The sequence below is a fragment of the Carassius auratus genome, chromosome 1, assembly GCF_003368295.1.
Source record: "Carassius auratus strain Wakin chromosome 1, ASM336829v1, whole genome shotgun sequence".
Lineage (NCBI taxonomy): Eukaryota > Metazoa > Chordata > Actinopteri > Cypriniformes > Cyprinidae > Carassius > Carassius auratus.
In genome coordinates, this window is record NC_039243.1 from 6961840 (window position 1) to 6982018 (window position 20179).

At 38.1% G+C, this 20179-nt stretch overlaps 3 protein-coding genes and 1 pseudogene across 3 annotated transcripts; 1 reads left to right on the forward strand and 3 right to left on the reverse strand.

Annotated features, from left to right (window-relative positions):
- On the reverse strand, positions 1 to 1170 carry LOC113108877 (immune-associated nucleotide-binding protein 1-like). The gene has a single exon (XM_026272258.1). The coding sequence runs from the start codon at positions 1147 to 1149 to the stop codon at positions 1 to 3; it is 1149 nt and encodes a 382-aa protein (XP_026128043.1). The 5' UTR covers positions 1150 to 1170.
- Positions 1171 to 1449: 279 nt separating this feature from the next.
- On the reverse strand, positions 1450 to 7833 carry LOC113108878 (GTPase IMAP family member 4-like). The gene is made up of 3 exons (XM_026272274.1): positions 7785 to 7833; positions 1592 to 2289; positions 1450 to 1500 (listed from the first exon to the last, which is right to left on the reverse strand). Exons 1-3 carry the CDS (start codon positions 7801 to 7803, stop codon positions 1450 to 1452), a joined length of 768 nt encoding a protein of 255 aa, XP_026128059.1. The 5' UTR covers positions 7804 to 7833.
- Positions 7834 to 8792: 959 nt separating this feature from the next.
- Positions 8793 to 10009, reverse strand: LOC113108880 (GTPase IMAP family member 7-like; annotated as a pseudogene).
- A 6757-nt stretch (positions 10010 to 16766) lies between these two features.
- Positions 16767 to 19105, forward strand: LOC113052340 (claudin-9). Its single transcript, XM_026216826.1, has 2 exons — positions 16767 to 16807; positions 17863 to 19105. Exon 2 carries the CDS (start codon positions 17893 to 17895, stop codon positions 18544 to 18546), a length of 654 nt encoding a protein of 217 aa, XP_026072611.1. The 5' UTR covers positions 16767 to 16807; positions 17863 to 17892; the 3' UTR covers positions 18547 to 19105.
- The last annotated feature ends 1074 nt before the right edge of the window (positions 19106 to 20179 follow it).

The window sequence follows — 20179 nt, forward strand, 5'->3', positions numbered from 1 at the left end:
TTAAATTTTTAAAGCTGCAGGTATTGATGCTCCACCAGTAACAGATTGCAGTGCTGCATTTCCAGCAGCCGCTGCTCCTGCCATTAAAGCTTCAGACAGTGTCTCTCCTTTAACAACAGATTTCAGAGCTGCGCCTCCTGCAGCTGCTGCTCCTGAGATCAGAGCTTCACATTTCTCTTCTTTACAACCAGAGGTCAGAGCTTCTTCTCCAGCAGCTACTACTGCTGAGATTACGGCTTCAGACAGTGTCTCTCCTTTAACAACAGAGGTCAGAGCTGCGCCTCCTGCAGCTGCTGCTCCTGAGATTAAAACTTCAGATGTCTTTCCTTTAACAACAGAGGTCAGAGCTGCGCCTCCTGCAGCTGCTGCTCCTGAGATTAAAACTGGACCAAGTGTCCCTCCACCAACTACAGCTGCTGCTCCTGCACCCACTACTACACATGTTCCCATTAAGGCCACCTTTTTCAGTCTATATCTTTCCTCTTCTCTTATCTTTTCCTCCTCTTCCAACTTCTGTCTCTCCTCTTCTTCTCTCTTCTTTTTCTCTTCTTCACAGATTTTTATCTGAGCTTCCTGGTACATCTCATTAGTGTAATGCTCTCCTCCGTTCTCCTTCACCATTGTGTCAATCTTCTCCAGCAGTTCAGTTACCTGTGATGGATTGTTTTCTTTTTTATTATTGAACACATGATAATGCCCTTTACACTGTTTAACTAGTTCTCCAATCTGCTTGTTTTCTGTCAGAAATTCCACAATAGTTAGTTTTTCCTTTTCTAACTGATCTCCTCTAGTGAACAGAACGATGGTGTAACGTGCAGCTTCTTCTCCAAAGTTCTTCTGAATCCATTTGACTGTGTTTTTCTCTTCATCTGTGAATCTGTCATCCAGTCTGATGACCAGCAGAAACACATGAGGACCAGGAACAGACATTTCTACACACTTCACTAATTCCTTCTTCAGTTGTTCTTCACTGATTGATGTATCAGACAGTCCTGGAGTGTCGATCACTGAGATTAATCGACCTGTTTTCTGCTGATGCTGTTGGCATGTCTTAGTCACAGATTCAGCTGAGAATTTTTCTACAAATATCTTTTCTCCCAGGATGGTGTTTCCTGATGCACTCTTTCCAGCTCCAGTTTTCCCCACCATCACAATCCTGAGATCTGTGCACTCGCCAGGTTTTGAGTGTTTGCTCTGGATGCACTCTGAGACTGAGTTTGACAACAGACAAACAAAATAAGCTTCATTTAGTTTTTCAGAAGTATGTCATGATATTTGGTAAAATTGTAATAAAGCTGTTCTCACCTGTTTGGGTTGGATGTAGTTCTGTCTCTGTCTGTTGTTTCTTCTGGTCACATTTTCTTCTTCTGTATTCTTCTAGTTTCTGGACTGTATTTGTTTCTCCTTTGTGTTCAAAGTTATTTCTCAGTGATTTTGCTGGTGGTTTGACTACCTCTTCTTCATCATCCTTGTTTTCTTGTGGATCTCTAGAGTGTCTGTCTACATTTAATTCAATTGTCTCAATTTTTCTCACATGAGAAACACAATTTTTCTTTTCAGTCACAACATTTGTTGTTTCCTTTTCTTTTACAGTGTACTTGCGAATCTTGTCCCGCACTATTACCTGTTCTTGTTTCGTCTCTTGCACATTTGTTCTTCCATTCTTCTCTTGTTGTTTATTCCTTTCTTTCCTGCTCTTTGTTTGATACTGTAAGTAAATCTCATTATCATAATGATGGTCATTATTCTGTTTGATGATTTCATCAATCTTCTCTAGAAGCTCTGCGATGTGAGATTGATTCATCTCATTTTTACTGTTGATCACATGATATTTACTTCTGCAGTGTCTGACTAGTTCTTGAAACTTTTGAGAAAATGTAAAGGCTGTCAGGTCTCTTTTCGACATTTGTTCTATTCCAATGAACAGCACCATTGTGAACTTCAAAGCTTGAGCTCCAAAATTCTCCAGAATTTCTTCCACAACGTTCCTCTCATCCTCCTCAAAGGTCTCCAGGTTGATGACGAGCAGGAACACATGAGGACCGGGATCAGAGAGATACAGACTCTTCATCATCTGACTCTTCATCTCTTCATCGGTCAGTTGAGTGTTGAAGAATCCTGGCGTGTCGATGATGGAGATGTTTCTGTCTTCTACTCTTCCTGTCTGTTTCTCACTCTCTCTGGTTCTGCTCTCTTTAAATGCCTCTCGACCCAATATCCCATTTGCAGTTGAACTCTTTCTAGCTCCACAGACTCCCAGCAGCACAATCCTCAGCTCCTGTGAATCACCTGTGAAAAACATCATGCCATTAAGTTCTTAGATGCTTCTTTGATTCTAACATGTCAGTTTTTCAGTCCCAGATATCTTTTTGCTATTTCAATAGAAACACTTGTTCACGAATGCATTTTGTAAACGTATTTTGCTTTGTATCTTGAAACAATCTTAGCGAAATTGTCATCCATCCAGTGCTCTACCTGCATCAGTATCCATAGAACGGATCTAGTACACCAGGCTGCAGCCTGCATATCGAGACGGAGCTGCACCTGGGGTGGGGCTGCTTGTGTTGCCCCGCCCCATACCTACATGACAGGAAATGTGTGCGTATTTGGTGTAGGACAGAGTATGCTGTTTAAAAAGCTAAAAACACTGAGCAGTTTTACAAGATTTAAGTTTAACCTTCTGGACCAGACAAATTCACGAATGAATCATTGGGACATTCTAAAATGTGAAAGTACATGGCCTTATGCATTAAAACAGTTTTTTTAAAAAGACCAAACTCAGTAAACAAATTATTAATAAAGCATTCTATTCACAGACAGAGTGTCTAAAATGTATGCGCATCACTGATCTCTAAATAGTAGGCTACCATTGAATGATATATAAAAGTTTAACTTAATGCTGTTAAAATGTATGAAACTGTTTGATGAAATAACCACAATCTTAACAACTGCATTAAAATAAGAGCATGATGCGCATAAAATTGTGTTCATTTCTATAGCAACAGATTACAGTTATGTCTTTCAGAATCATCACTGGTAGTTTTTAATCAGCTGAATAAATACTTAAACTCAAATGGATACCTGGACAATTTTCAATATGGTTTTCGACCACATCACAGCACAGAGACAGCACTCATTTAGCTAATGTATTATATTCACTTAAATTGTGACTCTGGCAAAATATTGGTGCTGGTATTGCTAGATCTCAATGCTGCATTTGACACTGTCGATCATAACATACTACTAGAGAGACTGGAAAACTGTGTCAGGCTTTCTGTGATGGTACTCAAATGGTCCAGGTCATACTTAGAAGGGAGAGGCTATTGTGTGAGTCTAGGAGAGCATAAGTCTAAGTGGACGTCCATGACATGTGGAGTCCCACAAGGCTCAATTATTGCACCGCTCTTGTTTAGCCTGTATATTTTTCCACTAATTCAAATAATGAGAAAGAACCAAACTGCCTATCACAGCTATGCTGATGATACCCAGATTAACCTGGCCTTATCTCCAAATGACTACAGCCCCATTGACTCCCTCTGCCAATGCATTGATGAAATTAATAGTTGGATGTGCCAGAACTTTCTTCAGTTAAACAAGGAAAAAACGGAAGTCATTGCATTTGGGAAAAAAAGATGAAGTTTTCAAGGCGAATGCATACCTTGGCTCTAGGGGTCAAACAACTAAAACTAAAGTCAGGAATCTTGGTGTGATTCTGGAGAAAGATCTTGGTTTCAGTAGTCATGTCAAAGTAATAACTAAATCAGCATACTATCATTTAAAAAACATTGCAAGAATTCAGAGATGTATAGTAACGAAGTAGAACTACTTCACTACTGTACTTAAGTACTAAAAGGCGGTATCTGTACTTTACTAGAGTATTGTTTTTTTCCCCTACTTCCACTTTTACTTCAGTACATATTTTCTATGAGTTTAATACTTTTACTCCGATATCTTTTTTTTATGTGCTGCATCGTTACTCGTTACAATTATAAAAATGTTACGAATCATTCCATTACAAACCCACATTACCACTGCCAGAACTGTAGATGGCAGGTTTGATGAAGCTGGCACATCATTGAGCGAATCAAGCGCATGCTGACTGAACTGCTGTGAAGAGAGAGATGAACACCGAGCCGAGCCAGATAATGACTCGTTCACGAGTCAAGAACCGGTTGCATCGGTTTCCGGATCACCAGTAGTTCTTTCTGACAGTTCGATTCAATAAACCGATTGAAGAAAACAGTTCACCAGTTCTTTTGCGCTTGACGTAATGACGTCATTGGCGATGATTGCAAGCCTTCGGTTTATATCGCTCATAACATTAGCACAGAATCAGTTCAGAATCAATCACCAAAAGAATCAGTTCGGTTCAGATGCTCTGTGTTGTCAGTTTGCTTCACGCTGAATCACACATGTGCAGTATCATCAGCTCCTCAGTTCTCGAATCGGACATGAATTCGTAAACGGTTCTTGACTCGAGAACGTGTCAGTCTGTTGTTCGTTATCTGGCTCGGCTCGGTGTTCATCTTCAGTTCTCTCTTCACATCAGTTCAGTCAGTGTACTGTTTGAGTAAATTAATTACTCCGGGATATTGGTTTGTTTTAAGTCATGGGGCGTGTCAGCCACATTGAACAAGTTAACAGCTTTTGTCATTTGTGGATTAATGCGTATTGGAGACGCGAACCGTTTAAAACGATTCAGTTCGATTTGGTGAACTGTTTCAAAAAGATCCGGTTACATCTAATTATTCGTTCACGAACCGGATATCACAAACTGCTTTGTTTTGAACTGTCTTACAACAGACACAGAAGAGAAGACAATGCTAAATAAAGTCATAGTTTTTGCTATTTTTTATATTTAACTGACCCTCTGATGTCACATGGACTACTTTGAAGATGTTTTTCTTACCTTTCTGGACATGGACAGTATACCGTACACACAGCTTCAATGGAGGGACTGAGCTCTCGGACTAAATCTAAAATATCTTAAACTGTGTTCCAAAAATAAACGGAGGTCTTACATGTTTGAAACAACATGAGGGTAAGTTATTAATGACATAATTTTGCAAATTGGGCAAAATCAGTTTTTTGTTTAAAAAAGTTACAGTCAAAGGAATTGTGATGGTCCTTTAGGTTAATCATTTGAAATAGTAAAAACAATATGTTCAAACTTTCTTTAATAACTACATAACATAATACTTGTACTTTTACTTTCAGTACTAAATTTCAGTAGTAAATTTTAAAATAGACTACTTGCAATACTTAAGTACAACAAAATGTTGAATACTTTAGTACTTCTACTTAAGTGTGGTGCTTAAAGAGCACTTCAACTTCTACTCAAGTCACTTTTTTGATAGAGCACTTGTACTTTTACTCAAGTCTGGGTCTCGAGTACTTTATACATCTCTGCAAGAATTAGATGTTTTGTTTCCAGCCAAGACTTGGAGAAACTTGTTCATGCTTTTATCACCAGCAGGGTGGACTATTTTAATGGGCTCTTCACCGGCCTTCCCAAAAAGATCATTAGACAGCTGCAGCTTATCCAGAATGCTGCTGCCAGGATACTGACAAGAACCAGAAAATCTGAGCATATCACACCAGTCCTCAGGTCCTTACACTGGCTTCCAGTTACATTTAGGATTGATTTTAAAGTACTTTTACTCGTATATAAGTCACTAAATGACCTAGGACCGAAATATATTGCAGATATGTTTACTGAATATAAACCTAACAGACCACTCAGATCACTAGGATCGAGTCAGTTAGAAATACCAAGAGTTCACACAAAACAAGAGGAGTCCGCCTTTAGTTACTATGCTGCCCGCAGTTGGAATCAGCTTCCAGAAGAGATCAGATGTGCTAAAACACTAGTCACATTTAAATCTAGACTCAAAACCCATCTGTTTAGCTGTGCATTTATTGAATGAGCACTGTGAAATGTCCGAACTGATTGCGCTTATTTTCAGTTGTTTTGATGTAAATCATTTTCGAACTGTTTTAAATTAATTTTAAATAAGTACATTTTTTAATAATTTTAAAAGTTTTAAAATTGCTTGTTTTATTCTTGTTATTATTTTTCTTCATTATTATTTTACTTTATTTTATGTGAAGCACTTTGAATTACCATTGTGTACGAAATGTGCTATATAAATAAACTTTTCTTGCCTTGCCTTGCCTTGGCTGGTAGAATTAAAAGTTTCTTGATTTCACTTTAAAATAATGAGGAGCAGCATATTTTCCTGAAATAAATGGGAGGAAAAGTCTATGCTTTGCAATGTAGTCAATAAAAATTTAAATGGCACTCAGCAGACACATTAGCCTACTGCAGGTGTCATTTATCAACTGCATGACAGATAAATATATGTAACAATAATTGACTTGTCATGCATCTGTGATGAGTGGGGCGGGGCCGGTGGAGTGATTGGGAAATGAGCGACACCTGCTCCACTCACTGGTCTCGAGTCTCACGGAGGAGATCAGAAGGATACAAAAGAGGAGCAGCGACAGTGAAGGACAAGAGAGGACAAGGCCTGGGTTTTATTTAGTGGTTGGTTTTTGTTTGTGTGTGGCAGTCGTCCGTGAGGGGCTGTCGCGCTGTTTTGTGTTTATTTAGTTTTTAAGTTTATTAAGTTTTATTGTAATGTTTTCCGGTTCCCGCCTCCTTCTTAACCATGATTATGAAGTTTGTACTCCATTACACTGCTATATAAATTAAAACAATACTGATACATCCTTTTCATTTCCTTTCTCATACTCTGATATGAAATAATCAAAATGTAAAAAATTATTCTTATTATTTTAACTCTGCAGATTGGGACAATATGCATTCTGAGCAGAGTTGATTTAAATCTGTGATTTTGCTGTATACTGCTAACTAACAACTAACTTACTGCTGACTAACAACTAGCAAAGTAACGTACTGCTAACTAACAACCAGGGCTCCCAAGTTTTATTAAAATTTAGAGTGAGATCACATCTGTTGGGGGAGAAACCAAATATATACAGCATCGGCCCCTCTGCCCTGCCTAAATCTCTCTCTCTCTCTCTCTCTCTCTCTCTCTCTCTCTCTCTCTCTCTCTCTCTCTCTCTCTCTCTCTTTTTTTTTTTGTCTCAATTTTCAAAACTTCAAGTGCACCATAAGTACCTTTAATAAACATGCACCAGAAAACAACATTACTTATGTGCATCTTCATACAAAACAATGGCACCAACATATTTTAAGATCAGTCTGTGCAAGCTTATGTCAGTTAAAACAGTCCAGTCTTGCATTTTAATCTGGGACTTAGATTTATTTTATTTATTTAGTGATGGACGGTTGCTTTTAGTGTCACTTAAACCAGCTGGTAGGGTTGTGCAGTATGTTAGCTGTCAATTCTTAGAGCCCTGTTTGCTTTTTGTATTAGGTTTACAGGTTAGTTAACATCATGAGTAATTATGAGAAAGGTTGAAACAACATTTTTTAGCAGCTAACAGGCTCTGTCACATTCCTTTTAATTACAGATGGTTGTTCAAGCTTCACACAAAAGACAAAGCTTCACCATTATTTTGGTAACATCATATCATATTTTATCCATTATATACACTAATGCATTGGTTCTCAGCTCTGGCCCCCGAGGTCCACCTTCCTGCAGAGTTCAACTACAACCTTGTTCAAACTCACCTGCCTGTAGGTTTCTCATAACCTTAAAGCCATAGGTGTGGTCAGATACCAAAAAAACACAGTATAATTCAATTCTCAAAATTGTATTAAAGTGACTGTTCATGTTAGGTTTAGTCAGACTAACCTTTATGTTTAGATGCCATTATGTCTCTTGCAGTTTCGTTGTTTAGAGTCTCTCCGTCTGTCTGAACTCAAATGAGCGAAACTAGAAGTGGCTAAACTGCCTCGTACTTAAAATAAAAGAATCATAATCAGTCATCACCACCCATTGGCTGAATATCTGACACCTGTCAGTATAAAGAACATGCCAAAGTATGTTTTTGATCGAGGCCTCTTGAGTATGTGTAGTCTCTTACCTCAGAAGTTAACTAGGTTTGCTCAGTTTTTGAACTCAGAAAACCATATGCTGCAATATATACATAAATCCTTTGATAAACGGAAAAGAGCTGCCTTTTGACTTCCACGGAGAGAGGAAACTCAAGCAGGTTTTGAAAATATGAAGTTAAGTAAATGATCTTCGTTATTGCAGAAAGTCATTTTTCAATCTTAGAAAAGCTAAAGCCCAAGAAGGAAAACACGGACATTTATAAAAAATTTCAGTTAATGCATATCAAGATGCATTTATCTTATATGTTATGCTTTCATACAACACATGCTGATTGAATTGGATGACAATCAATTTGATCACATTACAATACTCAAAATATAATTAATAAATAATATTATTTTAATGCAAAGAGAACAATGTGGCACATGTTTAAACTATCAAGTCACAAGTGATTTAATAAGACTGAGTCTCAAATCTACTGTACACTGCATTCACTTAACACTTTCTTAGTGGAACATGATATAATATATTCTATTTTATTTTCTTGTTGATAGTCACATGCATTGTATTTCTGGTAAGTGAGCAGAATATGCGATCATTCAAGTCTAGCTGGCCAGTGAAGTCATGGCTTTTTTTTTTTTCTTTTTTTTTAATTCATCGATTTATTATATCACTTATATCAGTTTACATTTTTAAGAGCATGGCAAAGAAAAATAAGCCATTCACCTCATAAGATGTCAGTACAGCATTACAATGATTGAACTGATGTTTCAAGGAGAAAGATTTGCTTTAACAGAAACTGGATTATTTGCTCCTCCCTCCCATTAAAGCTGCAGGTATTGATGCTCCACCAGTAACAGATTGCAGTGCTGCATTTCCAGCAGCCGCTGCTCCTGCCATTAAAGCTTCAGACAGTGTCTCTCCTTTAACAACAGATTTCAGAGCTGCGCCTCCTGCAGCTGCTGCTCCTGAGATCAGAGCTTCACATTTCTCTTCTTTACAACCAGAGGTCAGAGCTTCTTCTCCAGCAGCTACTACTGCTGAGATTACAGCTTCAGACAGTGTCTCTCCTTTAACAACAGATTTCAGAGCTGCGCCTCCTGCAGCTGCTGCTCCTGAGATCAGAGCTTCACATTTCTCTTCTTTACAACCAGAGGTCAGAGCTGCGCCTCCTGCAGCTGCTGCTCCTGAGATTAAAACTGGACCAAGTGTCCCTCCACCAACTACAGCTGCTGCTCCTGCACCCACTACTACACATGTTCCCATTAAGGCCACCTTTTTCAGTCTATATCTTTCCTCTTCTCTTATCTTTTCCTCCTCTTCCAACTTCTGTCTCTCCTCTTCTTCTCTCTTCTTTTTCTCTTCTTCACAGATTTTTATCTGAGCTTCCTGGTACATCTCATTAGTGTAATGCTCTCCTCCGTTCTCCTTCACCATTGTGTCAATCTTCTCCAGCAGTTCAGTTACCTGTGATGGATTGTTTTCTTTTTTATTATTGAACATAAGATAATGCCCTTTACACTGTTTAACTAGTTCTCCAATCTGCTTGTTTTCTGTCAGAAATTCCACAATAGTTAGTTTTTCCTTTTCTAACTGATCTCCTCTAGTGAACAGAACGATGGTGTAACGTGCAGCTTCTTCTCCAAAGTTCTTCTGAATCCATTTGACTGTGTTTTTCTCTTCATCTGTGAATCTGTCATCCAGTCTGATGACCAGCAGAAACACATGAGGACCAGGAACAGACATTTCTACACACTTCACTAATTCCTTCTTCAGTTGTTCTTCACTGATTGATTGATGTATCAGACAGTCCTGGAGTGTCGATCACTGATATGTTTCTACCTTCTACTGTCTGCTCATGCCTTTGGCATTTCAAAGTCACAGATTCAGTAGAAAATTCTTCTTTAAAAGTTTTCTGTCCCAGGATGGTGTTTCCTGATGAACTCTTTCCAGCTCCAGTTTTCCCCACCATCACGATCCTGAGATCTGTGCACTCGCCAGGTTTTGTGTGTTTGCTCTGGATGCACTCTGAGACGGAGACCCAGATAGTTTTAGAGCAGAAAAATAAGACATAAGTTTAGTTTTTCAGAAGTATGTCATGATATTTGGGAAAAGTGTAATAAAACTGTTCTCATCTGTTTGGGTTGGATGTTGTTCTCTCTCTGTCTGTTGTTTCTTCTGGTCACATTTTCTGTATTCTTCTAGTTTCTGGACTGTATTTGTTTCTCCTTTGTGTTCAAAGTTATTTCTCAGTGATTTTGCTGGTGGTTTGACTACCTTTTCTTCATTATCCTTGTTTTCTTGTGGATCTCTAGAGTGTCTGTCTACATTTAATTCAGTTCTCTCAATTTGTGTCACATGAGAAATAAAATCTTTATTTTCAGTCACAACATTTGCTGTGTCCTTTTCTTTTACAGTGTACATATTACTCGACTCCCACACTATAATCTGCTCTTGTTTAGTTGCTTGAACTTTTATTTCTTTCTCTTGTTTCATCTGTCCTTTTCTGTAGTTTATTGGAACTCTTAAATAAATGCCAATGTCGTAATGCTGGCCATCATTTTGTTTGATGATTTCATCAATCCTCTCTAGAAGTTTTGTTATGTGAGTTGGAATAATGTCATTTTTACTGTTGAATGCATGATACTGTCCTCTGCAGTGACCGACTAACTCCTGAAACCTTCTACTATCTATAAGAAGCTTCCATTGTCTATTTGGAATTTTTTCTCTTCCAACAAAAAGCACCATTGTGAACTTCAAAGCCTGAGCTCCAAAGTTCTCCTGAACTTGCTCCACGAGGTTCCTCTGCTCCTCTCTGAAGGTCTTCAGGTTGATGACGAGCAGGAGCAGGTGAGGACCAGGATAACAGAGGAACATACTCTTCATCATCTCATTCTTCATCTCTTCCTCAGTCAGTTGAGTGTTGAAGAATCCTGGCGTGTCGATGATGGAGATTTTTCTGTCTTCTACTCTTCCTGTCTGTTTCTCAGTCTCTCTGGTTCTGCTCTCTTTAAATGCCTCTCGACACAGTATTGCATTTGCAGTCGAACTCTTTCCAGCTCCACAGACTCCCAGCAGCGCATTCCTCAGCTCCTGTGAATCACCTGTGAAAAAGATCATGTCATTAGCTGGAGCTCTAGATGATTTTTATTCCCAGGTATTTTCTTTGTAATTTAACCAGATACATTTATTCACTCATGTGCTGTGTCAATGTTCACACAGAAGGGTCAGAAAAACTAAAATTAATTAACTACCTAAATAAATAAACTTAACTGTCTTGATAAGTAGCTAAAACTAACAAGCTAATCAACTATGCAACCAAAGAACTAGTTTAACAATTCAACTAACTGACTAGCTAAATAATTAACTTTGCCGAGAGTCTCCAGGCTAGGTAAACCATACCTTTTCTTCCTACGGCCAGCAAGACTTATCCATTCGATGGGCGTGCTCCCATCGAATGTGGGCGAGAGTTTCCTGGCCACACAACTTACCTTTCCTTCTACGCCCAGAGAGATTTACACATTCGATGCCGTGAGTAGGAAGCTCCCATCGGATTTCTGCGAGAATCTCCTGACTTGACAAACTTCCCTTTTCCATCCTTCGGCCAGCGAGGCTTACCCATTCGATGCGTGTTCTCCCAATGGATGCCGGCGAGAGCCTCCTGGCCAGACTACCTTTCCTTTCTCCTTACAGCCACCATGCACTATCCAGATCCCGTGGGAGGCCGGCAAGAACCTCCTTTTCCATTTCTACGGTCGTCGAGGCTTTCCCGTCCGATGCTGCAAGTACTTGCTCCCATCGGACGTCGGCAAGAGGCCCACGGCCACCCAAACTTACCTCTTCCATCCTACGGCCTGCAATGCTGACTCAGCAGATACAGCAAGCACGAAGTTCCTGTTGGATGCTGGTGAGAGCCTCCTGACCACACTACTTTACCTTTCCAACTTTCACCCAGAGAGGCTTACCCGTTCAATGCGGTGAGTACAATATCCCGTCGGACGTCGGCAAGAGTCTCCTGACTAGACAAACTCACCTTTGCCTTTTCTATGGTCAGAGAGGCGTACCCGTTTGATCGTGTGTGCTCCCGTTGAACGTCGCCGAGAGCCTCCTGGCCAGACAACCTCACTTTCCAGTCTATGGTTGGCGAGACTTACCCATTCGATCGTGTGAGCCCCCGTCAGGTGTCGGCGAAATTATCCCGGCCACATGACTTTACCTTTCCATTTGACGACAGGTGAGGCTTAACCGTCCGACACCACAAGTCTCAACCTCCTGCCAAATACTGTCAAAAAAAAAAAAAACTCCTCTACCCTCACATCTTTTCCACCCGCCTGGCGAGGCTTGCCCATTTGATTTTCTGAGTTGATGATACCCCATCGAGTGCAGTGTGAGCCTCCCAGCACTGGTTTTCTTTTCCTCTCCCCGTCCGGCGAGGCTTACCTGTCTGATGCGTGTGCTTCCGTTAGACATCGGCGAGAGTACTTCCGGTCGGGTTCCATACTTGCTGGCCGCAAGCGAGTCTCATCCATCCGATGTCGTGAGTATCAACCTCCCATCAGATGTTGCAAGAGTCTTCTTGTTGGTCAGCCCAAAAACCTTTTTTTACCTGCCAAACCAATAGGACCCAGACGTCCTTCGTCCTGAGTCTTAATCTCCAGTCGGAGGCTTCATGGGCTCTCGGTAAGCCATTTGCCCTTCCGGCCCGCCAACGAGATGACTTCTCAGAAAATTATATCAGCCCCCGCACCCCATCTCCTCACTTCGAGTTCACTTTATAATTAGACGGGGAGGGGGGGTACTCTAGGTTCGGGCCATTCCCGAGCTCGGAGCCCTTCCCCGGACAGCACGCCAAATACGGATACCATACCTCAGCTAATTAAATATAAGCGTGAACTCGTGAAACTGACTAGACAAATAGTTAACTAGCCAACCAACTAACTAGCTAACTAAACTGAAACTTGTTAAACTAACTTGTTAACTAGCCAAAACTAATTAACTAGCTATGTAACTATCCAAACAACTAGCCAACTAGCTGACTAACCAACTGCTAGCTGTATTAACTGTATCACTACTTGAAACATTTCAGTAACACTTTAGATTACAGCCTGCGTAATTAAACAGAATTTACAGCTTACCTATTTATTGTCTACCTCCACAATCATAGGTGTAAGGGAACAATATGCAACGTTTGGGGAATAAGGGGGAAACAACTTGCTAAATTCTGAAGCATTTATACTGTAAGTATTTTATAACTAAAGGGCACCTATTCTGAAATGACATGGTATGTATGACACACAGATTGGAATTTTCAGTGTAAGCATAATTTACAGCTGTACGTAGTTTTCCACTGTATTTCATCTCAATGGGACTGCTGACGAGCTCGCTGCCGAGATGACCAAATGCAATGCTCTTTCATCAGATAAATTTTCATACAGAAATTCCTAAACCAAATCATAGCAGACACTGGTGTCATCATTCCCCCATACTTTATCTTAATCTTAAATTTAAACTTAATCTCCATGATCCCACATAAAGAAACACTAGTAAATACTACAGCGTATATTCTTAAGTAAACTGAGGTAACTTTTAATAAAGACTGGTGGTTTTAAACTTTTCTATAATTACAAAATTATAGCCTACTATAATATACTAGAGTTTACTATTTTTATCAGTCATATATATATATATATATATATATATATATATATATATATATATATATATATATATATATATATATATATATATATATATATAAATAATTTATATATCCCATTATAATGCAATAAGTACCCAGTACGTAGTGTAAAAACATACTGCATCACATATTTGTGGTACTTATGAAATACTAACAGTATAAATACTTTTCATTTTCCATGTCATTACCTCCGTATCCTTTAAACATTGCACATTGTTTCCGTTTACCTACACGTACATACAGCTGTAAGTTATGCTTACGCTGAAAATTTCAATCTCAATACATGCCACATAATTTCAGAATTGGTGCCCTTTAGTTATAAAATTCTTACAGTATGAATGCTTTAGAATTTGGCAGGTTATTACCCCCTTATTCCCCAAACGTTGCATATTGTTCCCTTACACCTAATCTATAGTTACAAATAGGTACACTGTAAATTCTGTTTGATTATGCATTACATTGCAGGCTGTAATCTAAAGCATTACCACCATTTCAACAGAGTATGTTTGCCGTCTTCAAGCTGCAGCACAAAGATGAGCAGCCAATATTTACATCGCTGTAAATACCAATATAATACACAGATACATCAATAGTGTCAGTTCTAAATAGATTATATAATGGATTGCTATTTTTAACTTTTCAGGTTAGTAGCGTGTGAGTGCAGATATTATGCATGACGGTAAAACAACATTTGACCGGCTGTGTCACATTCCTTTTGTTTAAATTTGACACAGAATACAGATGACAACTTTCACTATTACAACATCATACTGTATGTTAAACATGATACTCTGACTTGTACTATATTTTATATCTTCTTCAACCCTTTCACAAGTAAGTTTAACATATTCTAGCTGACTTAGTTCAAATAGATGAGCAGTCAACCCCAATACAATACTCCAAAACATCAGTAATGTGAACAGATTTTGTAATGGATGCTTATTTGCAGCTTTTCAGGACAGTTAACTTTGTGAGAAAAGGTGTATGAACACATACTGAACATAACAAAATATTTCCTGTTTTCTTTCTCTCTTTTATATTCTCTTTTTAATTTCTTGTTGGTATAGTTTTTTTTTTTTTTTTTTTTTTTTTGGTAGATCCTCTGAGGTCTGTTAGGTTGTAAATCTACACTTCTCATCATGTTGTCAGAGCTTATAATGCTCAGCCAAATGTTGTCTGTCTACATTTTTAATTTATTTAAAAAAAAAAGGTGTGGCATTGAAGCAAGCCATTCACCTCAGAAGAAGTCATTAGCGTTAGAATGATTGTGAAACTGATAGTTGAAGAAAAACAGATGCTTTAACTGAAACTTGATTTCTTGCTCCGGTCTGCATGTCAAAACTGACCCAATGGCCAGTCAAAAACACGACCATCTCTTAAATATCAAAACTCAGAATATGTCATTTCCATAACTAAAATACACATCCCTTATGAAAATTAACCATAGTTTTACTTTTACAAAAAAATGGGTGGGATTGGACAGTAATGGTCAACCATTTAGGTCGCTGTGATTTTGCCAAGTAACAAGACATGATCCTGCATCAAAGTTATGGTCCAAAAATAACCAAATCCATATTTCTAAACCTAACCCCACCCATCAATTGCTCCTATCAGAGAGAAATGAATAACAAGGGCGTAGAAGCATCTAACATCTGACTGTAAGCATAAAACTGGCATTTCTTGAAGATGCATCCCTCAGATCTGATTGGCTGAATGGAATGTTGTACTTGTGTACTTGGTTAAATCACATTCAGTAAAAAATTAGCAGGAGCAGGATTTAGAAAACGTATTGTCAACTACAAGAAACAAAAAACACAGTTTATAATTAATTTCTCTTTTTCTTATATGAGCATTTCTCCCGGAAAATCGCACCCTCGCACACGTTGACCAGATGAGAGCATATCAACGCACTTCAAAATCATCCACAGCACTGCATAGGATTTTTTCCAAGAATGCCTCGAAATAAGTGCGTTTTTAGGAATGTAAGGGAAAGTTTACCCTAGTTCAGCTTCCCCAAGAACCCAGCGTTGCATAAACAGTGGATGCAGTTTGTTTTTCCGGGGCAGCAACGGAGTGTATCAAGTGCCTTTGTGTGTTATCGTCGTTCAGTGATGAAGGTTTTATAAACAAGGCCCAGGTCGACGCTAGACATTCATGTAAGTACAATTGCATCAGATTTATGTCTTTTGTTGGAAATCAGCACATAAGTGAATCTATTTTAATGGAAACAACACAAAACATCAGTATTATATCTCCGCCCACAACACGCCTCCAGGAGCTCAGCTTTTTCCGGAAAGAATCGGAAAGCTGTAATTCTCTTTCATAAATGTGATAAAACTAAAGACTTTTGGATATATGAAGGATGCAGTGCTACTCTATAGGTACTCAAGATTAGCATGAGATTAGGCGAAACTGTGTATGATGTGTACCCTTTAAACTAGCTATATTTTGTGAGTATCACATTCGTTTATTTCATTTATACTTACCTTTCATTTGGCCTGTGTGTTGATGACAATTTATCCATGCAGTTTGTTTTTGTCGTCCAAAGTGGCCGACCTATGTTTATTTAGTCTTGTCCATTCGTGTGTCATATTAGTACACTGTAAGATTAAAATGTCAACAAACAGATTCACATTTTTGGAATAGTGGCAAATTGGAAGGAAATTATTTAGGATTGATAATCAGAATAATGTCAAGTAGCATGTGAATGTTATTGAAAAAAGTCACATATACAACTTTTACAGTAAGTTCTTACAATGATAATAGTTTTGAATTTGCTGAATAGTGTCTGTGACTCCATACTGCCACCTAATGCTTTGGTGTGAACAGAAAAACATATGTGTGTCTAGTTGCAATGTGGCTTTCTAATGAATATACAGTATGTAGTAGTGTGTGTGCATATGTTTGCATGACTGCCTCTGTTAGTGTGTGTGTGTGGGTGTTTGAATAAGTGCGTGCTGTATTTATGCTGTGTGTGTGTGTGGAGATAATTATGAGCTGATATTTTCTGGCACTCAGATGCTGATTTACTCCCACTCATAAGAACAAAGAGAGTGTTTCTACAAACACAGATGAGAGTCCAACAACAGCACAACACTCACACAGACGCTCCTCAGACACTGTAAGTACTGAACTAACTTCTTATTGTGAAATCATTTATTTGAATTCTACCTCTGAAGTGTTTATATATATATATATATATATATATATATATATATATATATATATATATATATATATAGCTGTTATTTTTGCTGTTAATTTAAGTAATATAGTTCATACAGAATGCTTTTGTTTCTTAAAAGGTGAAAATATTTTGGTAATACTTCACAATAAAGATTCATTTTTAAATCTTAACATTAGTTATTCACATGCTGTTAACAATTACGGAGACTTCTAAGGCATTTATTATGAATTAATTTTAATTAATGGTAATTGTATTATTTACTAACACATTCTTAAAATCAAAAGTTGTATCTGTTAATATTATTTAATATATCATGAATTAACATTTTTTTATTTTATTAACTGAGATTAACAAAATGTTACATGAACATTGAAATAAATATATTACTGATATTTAATGCATTAACTAGTGTGTTAACTAATGGAACTTCAAGAGTTACTGAACAGTTGTTTACTTGAGCAGTTCTTGTTTAACAGTCATAGTGAAATTCATAATAATAAATAAATTTCAAATTAGTGGCTATGATGTTGTATTAAATAGAAATATTCACCCTAGTTAATAATTATTATGCAAAAATTAATAATGCATACTTTTGATTCTATTAATAATTTTTTTTTTATGTATTAAATTAAAGTATTTACAACAGTTGTGATGTTGGACAATTGTATTGTTATTATGAACAAAGTTAACTAAATTGAGGCAAAACTTAACAGTAAGGCATTAGAATCTATTTTTTATTCATTTCTTTTTATATCACTGTATAAATGTGCATTATATAAATAAAATAAACATTTCAAAAATATTTGAAAATTTAATTTATTTTCTGAAACTGCACTGCAGACATAAACATAAATCATTTTTATTTATTTATATTTCATTAAGGGAGGATCATAAACCTGTTTTCCAAACCTATTTGAGGATGTAAAAAAAAAAAAATAATAATAATCAATCAATTATTCCTGTGTTCAAAACTGCATTGTCTTCTCCAGAGTGAATAAATCATTGGTTGACGATCAGTCATGGCAAACACGGGTCTTCAGGTGATGGGTCTGGTCCTGGGCGTGGCAGGCTGGGCGTTCGGGATCCTGGTGTGCGTCGCCCCCTGGTGGCGTGTGTCGGCGTTCGTGGGGGACGAGCTGGTGGTGTCTCAGGTGCTGTGGGAGGGGCTGTGGATGACGTGTCTGTCGCAGTGGGGCCGTCTGCAGTGTAAAGTCTATGACTCCGGCCTCGCCCTCTCAGGCTCCGCCCAGATGTGCCGCGCCCTGTGTGTGCTGTCGCTGCTCCTGTGTCTGCTGGCGCTCATGCTCAGCGTGACCGGGCTCAAGTGCACGCGCTGCCTGGGGGACGCGCACGAGACCAAAGCGCGACTGGGGCAGGTCGGCGCAGCGCTCTTCCTCGCGGCTGCATTTTTCTTCCTTTTGCCGGTGTGTTGGACAGCGTATGTGGTGATACGAGATTTCTACGACCCGAATGTCGCCGCACCGCTTAAACGAGAACTCGGACCAGCGCTCTACCTGGGATGGGGCGTGACCGTGCTGATGCTGGTGGGCGGGGCTTTGTTGTATTTAGGCTCCGCCTCCCCTGGAGTTCCAGCTGTGCCTGTTTTCGGAAAAGGCGCCAAAGGAAACCCTCCATCCACAGCAGAGATCAAACCAGAGAAGGTCTTTGTGTAAGACAGCGTAAAAGACACCAGCCTGGATAAACTGTGTCCGTGTGGTCTCCTTTAATCTGCAGAAATATTATCATTTACTCAATATTTTTTCTGTGTAACACAAAAGGAGAATTTGCATAATTATAGATTTCTTGTTTCTTCTTTATTATCCATTTTCATAGACATTTGTATTTGGTTTTCAATATGGCACATTATAAACATACAGTATACAGCATATTCACAACACAAAAAGAGTTATAGATGATGTTAGGATACTTTTGTGACACTTTTAAAATTAAAACTCGACAACTTGTCTTAATGTGGAAAAGAGCTGTCTAGTGCTTTTCATGTGCAAGGATGAAACAAAATTGCTTTAGAACAACTTGAAGGTAACTGACGTCATTTTGTTTTCAGAAAGTCCATTTGGATAAGAAACCTGAATCCAGCATACACTGAATTGTGTATTTGAATACATTTACAAGACTTTAGAAGCTTATTTTGTTTTCTGAAGGATTTTGTATGTGTTATATGAAGGTCAGTAGTTAGGTTATTCAGATTTTGTTGTTGAATCACTGCCTCACTTATTGTTTTTGTTTTTCTTCAATTCCCAGTATAATAAATGATTATATCTCATGTGATTTATTTAGTGATGTGTGGTGCATTATTTGTCTAATGAACGTAATAGAATGATGTAGGTTGGCTGCATGTTGATGTGTGTTGACTGGACATGCATTGCATGAGTGCATGAACACGTTGACAGGGATCACACGACACAATAGCAGAACACAGGACAGGGACCGTACACAGAGTGTCCTCTGTTGCTCTGATGATGTCATCGTGTGGAATACGAGCTTGTGTCCCACAGAACTCCTTCAGAAGCCCTGCATGAAAACAGACCAGATCAGAGGAGGAGGAATTCATCAACATCAGTACTACAGATGCATTAGTGACCCATGCAGGCATGTTTGTTGGCTCTAAAGCGAGTTCATATGCTACCCCTGGTGGTTTAAGGAAGAAGTAACTACAGTAGATGATTCAGCCACAGTAGCTGTATTACTGCAACTGTCCACAAGAAGACAGTCAAACCCAAGCCTTCAAGATCCCACAGTCTCAAAAAATAAATACGTTGATGGTTCCATGAGGGACCTTATATATAGAACATTTCCAGTCCACAAAAAGTTCTTTATATTATGAGAATGTTCTTTCAGTGAACAGTATCCAATGATATATATATATATATATATATATTATTATTATTATTATTATTATTTATTGAATGAGCACTGTGCAATGTCCAATCTGATTGCACTATATTTTCACTTTTTTTTTTTTATTATTATTTTGTTTTACGTAAAATCATTTTCTAACTGTTTTAAATTTATTTTAAATAAGTATTTTTTTAAATAATTATAAAAGTTTTAAAATTGCTTGTTTTATTCTTGTTATTACTTTTATCAATTATTATTTTACTTTCTTTTATGTAAAGCACTTTGAATTACCATTGTGTACGAAATGTGCTATATAAACTTGCCTTGACAGACAAAGATTATTTTGATATTATATGTGTTTGTTATTAAACATCATAAATGGACACTATAAAGAGATACTCATTCAGTCGGTTCGATAGGAATATATATTGTTCTCAAGAACAAACG

Bases quoted from the DNA above. Each gene is read 5' to 3' on its own strand.
- LOC113108877 (XM_026272258.1), bottom strand. From the start codon at position 1,149: ATGGTGGGGAAAACTGGAGCTGGAAAGAGTGCATCAGGAAACACCATC.
- LOC113108878 (XM_026272274.1), bottom strand. The intron at 1,501-1,591 runs GTAAAAGAAAAG...AATTAAATGTAG, and splicing joins ACAAGATTCGCAAGTACACT to ACAGACACTCTAGAGATCCA.
- LOC113052340 (XM_026216826.1), top strand. From the start codon at position 17,893: ATGGCAAACACGGGTCTTCAGGTGATGGGTCTGGTCCTGGGCGTGGCA.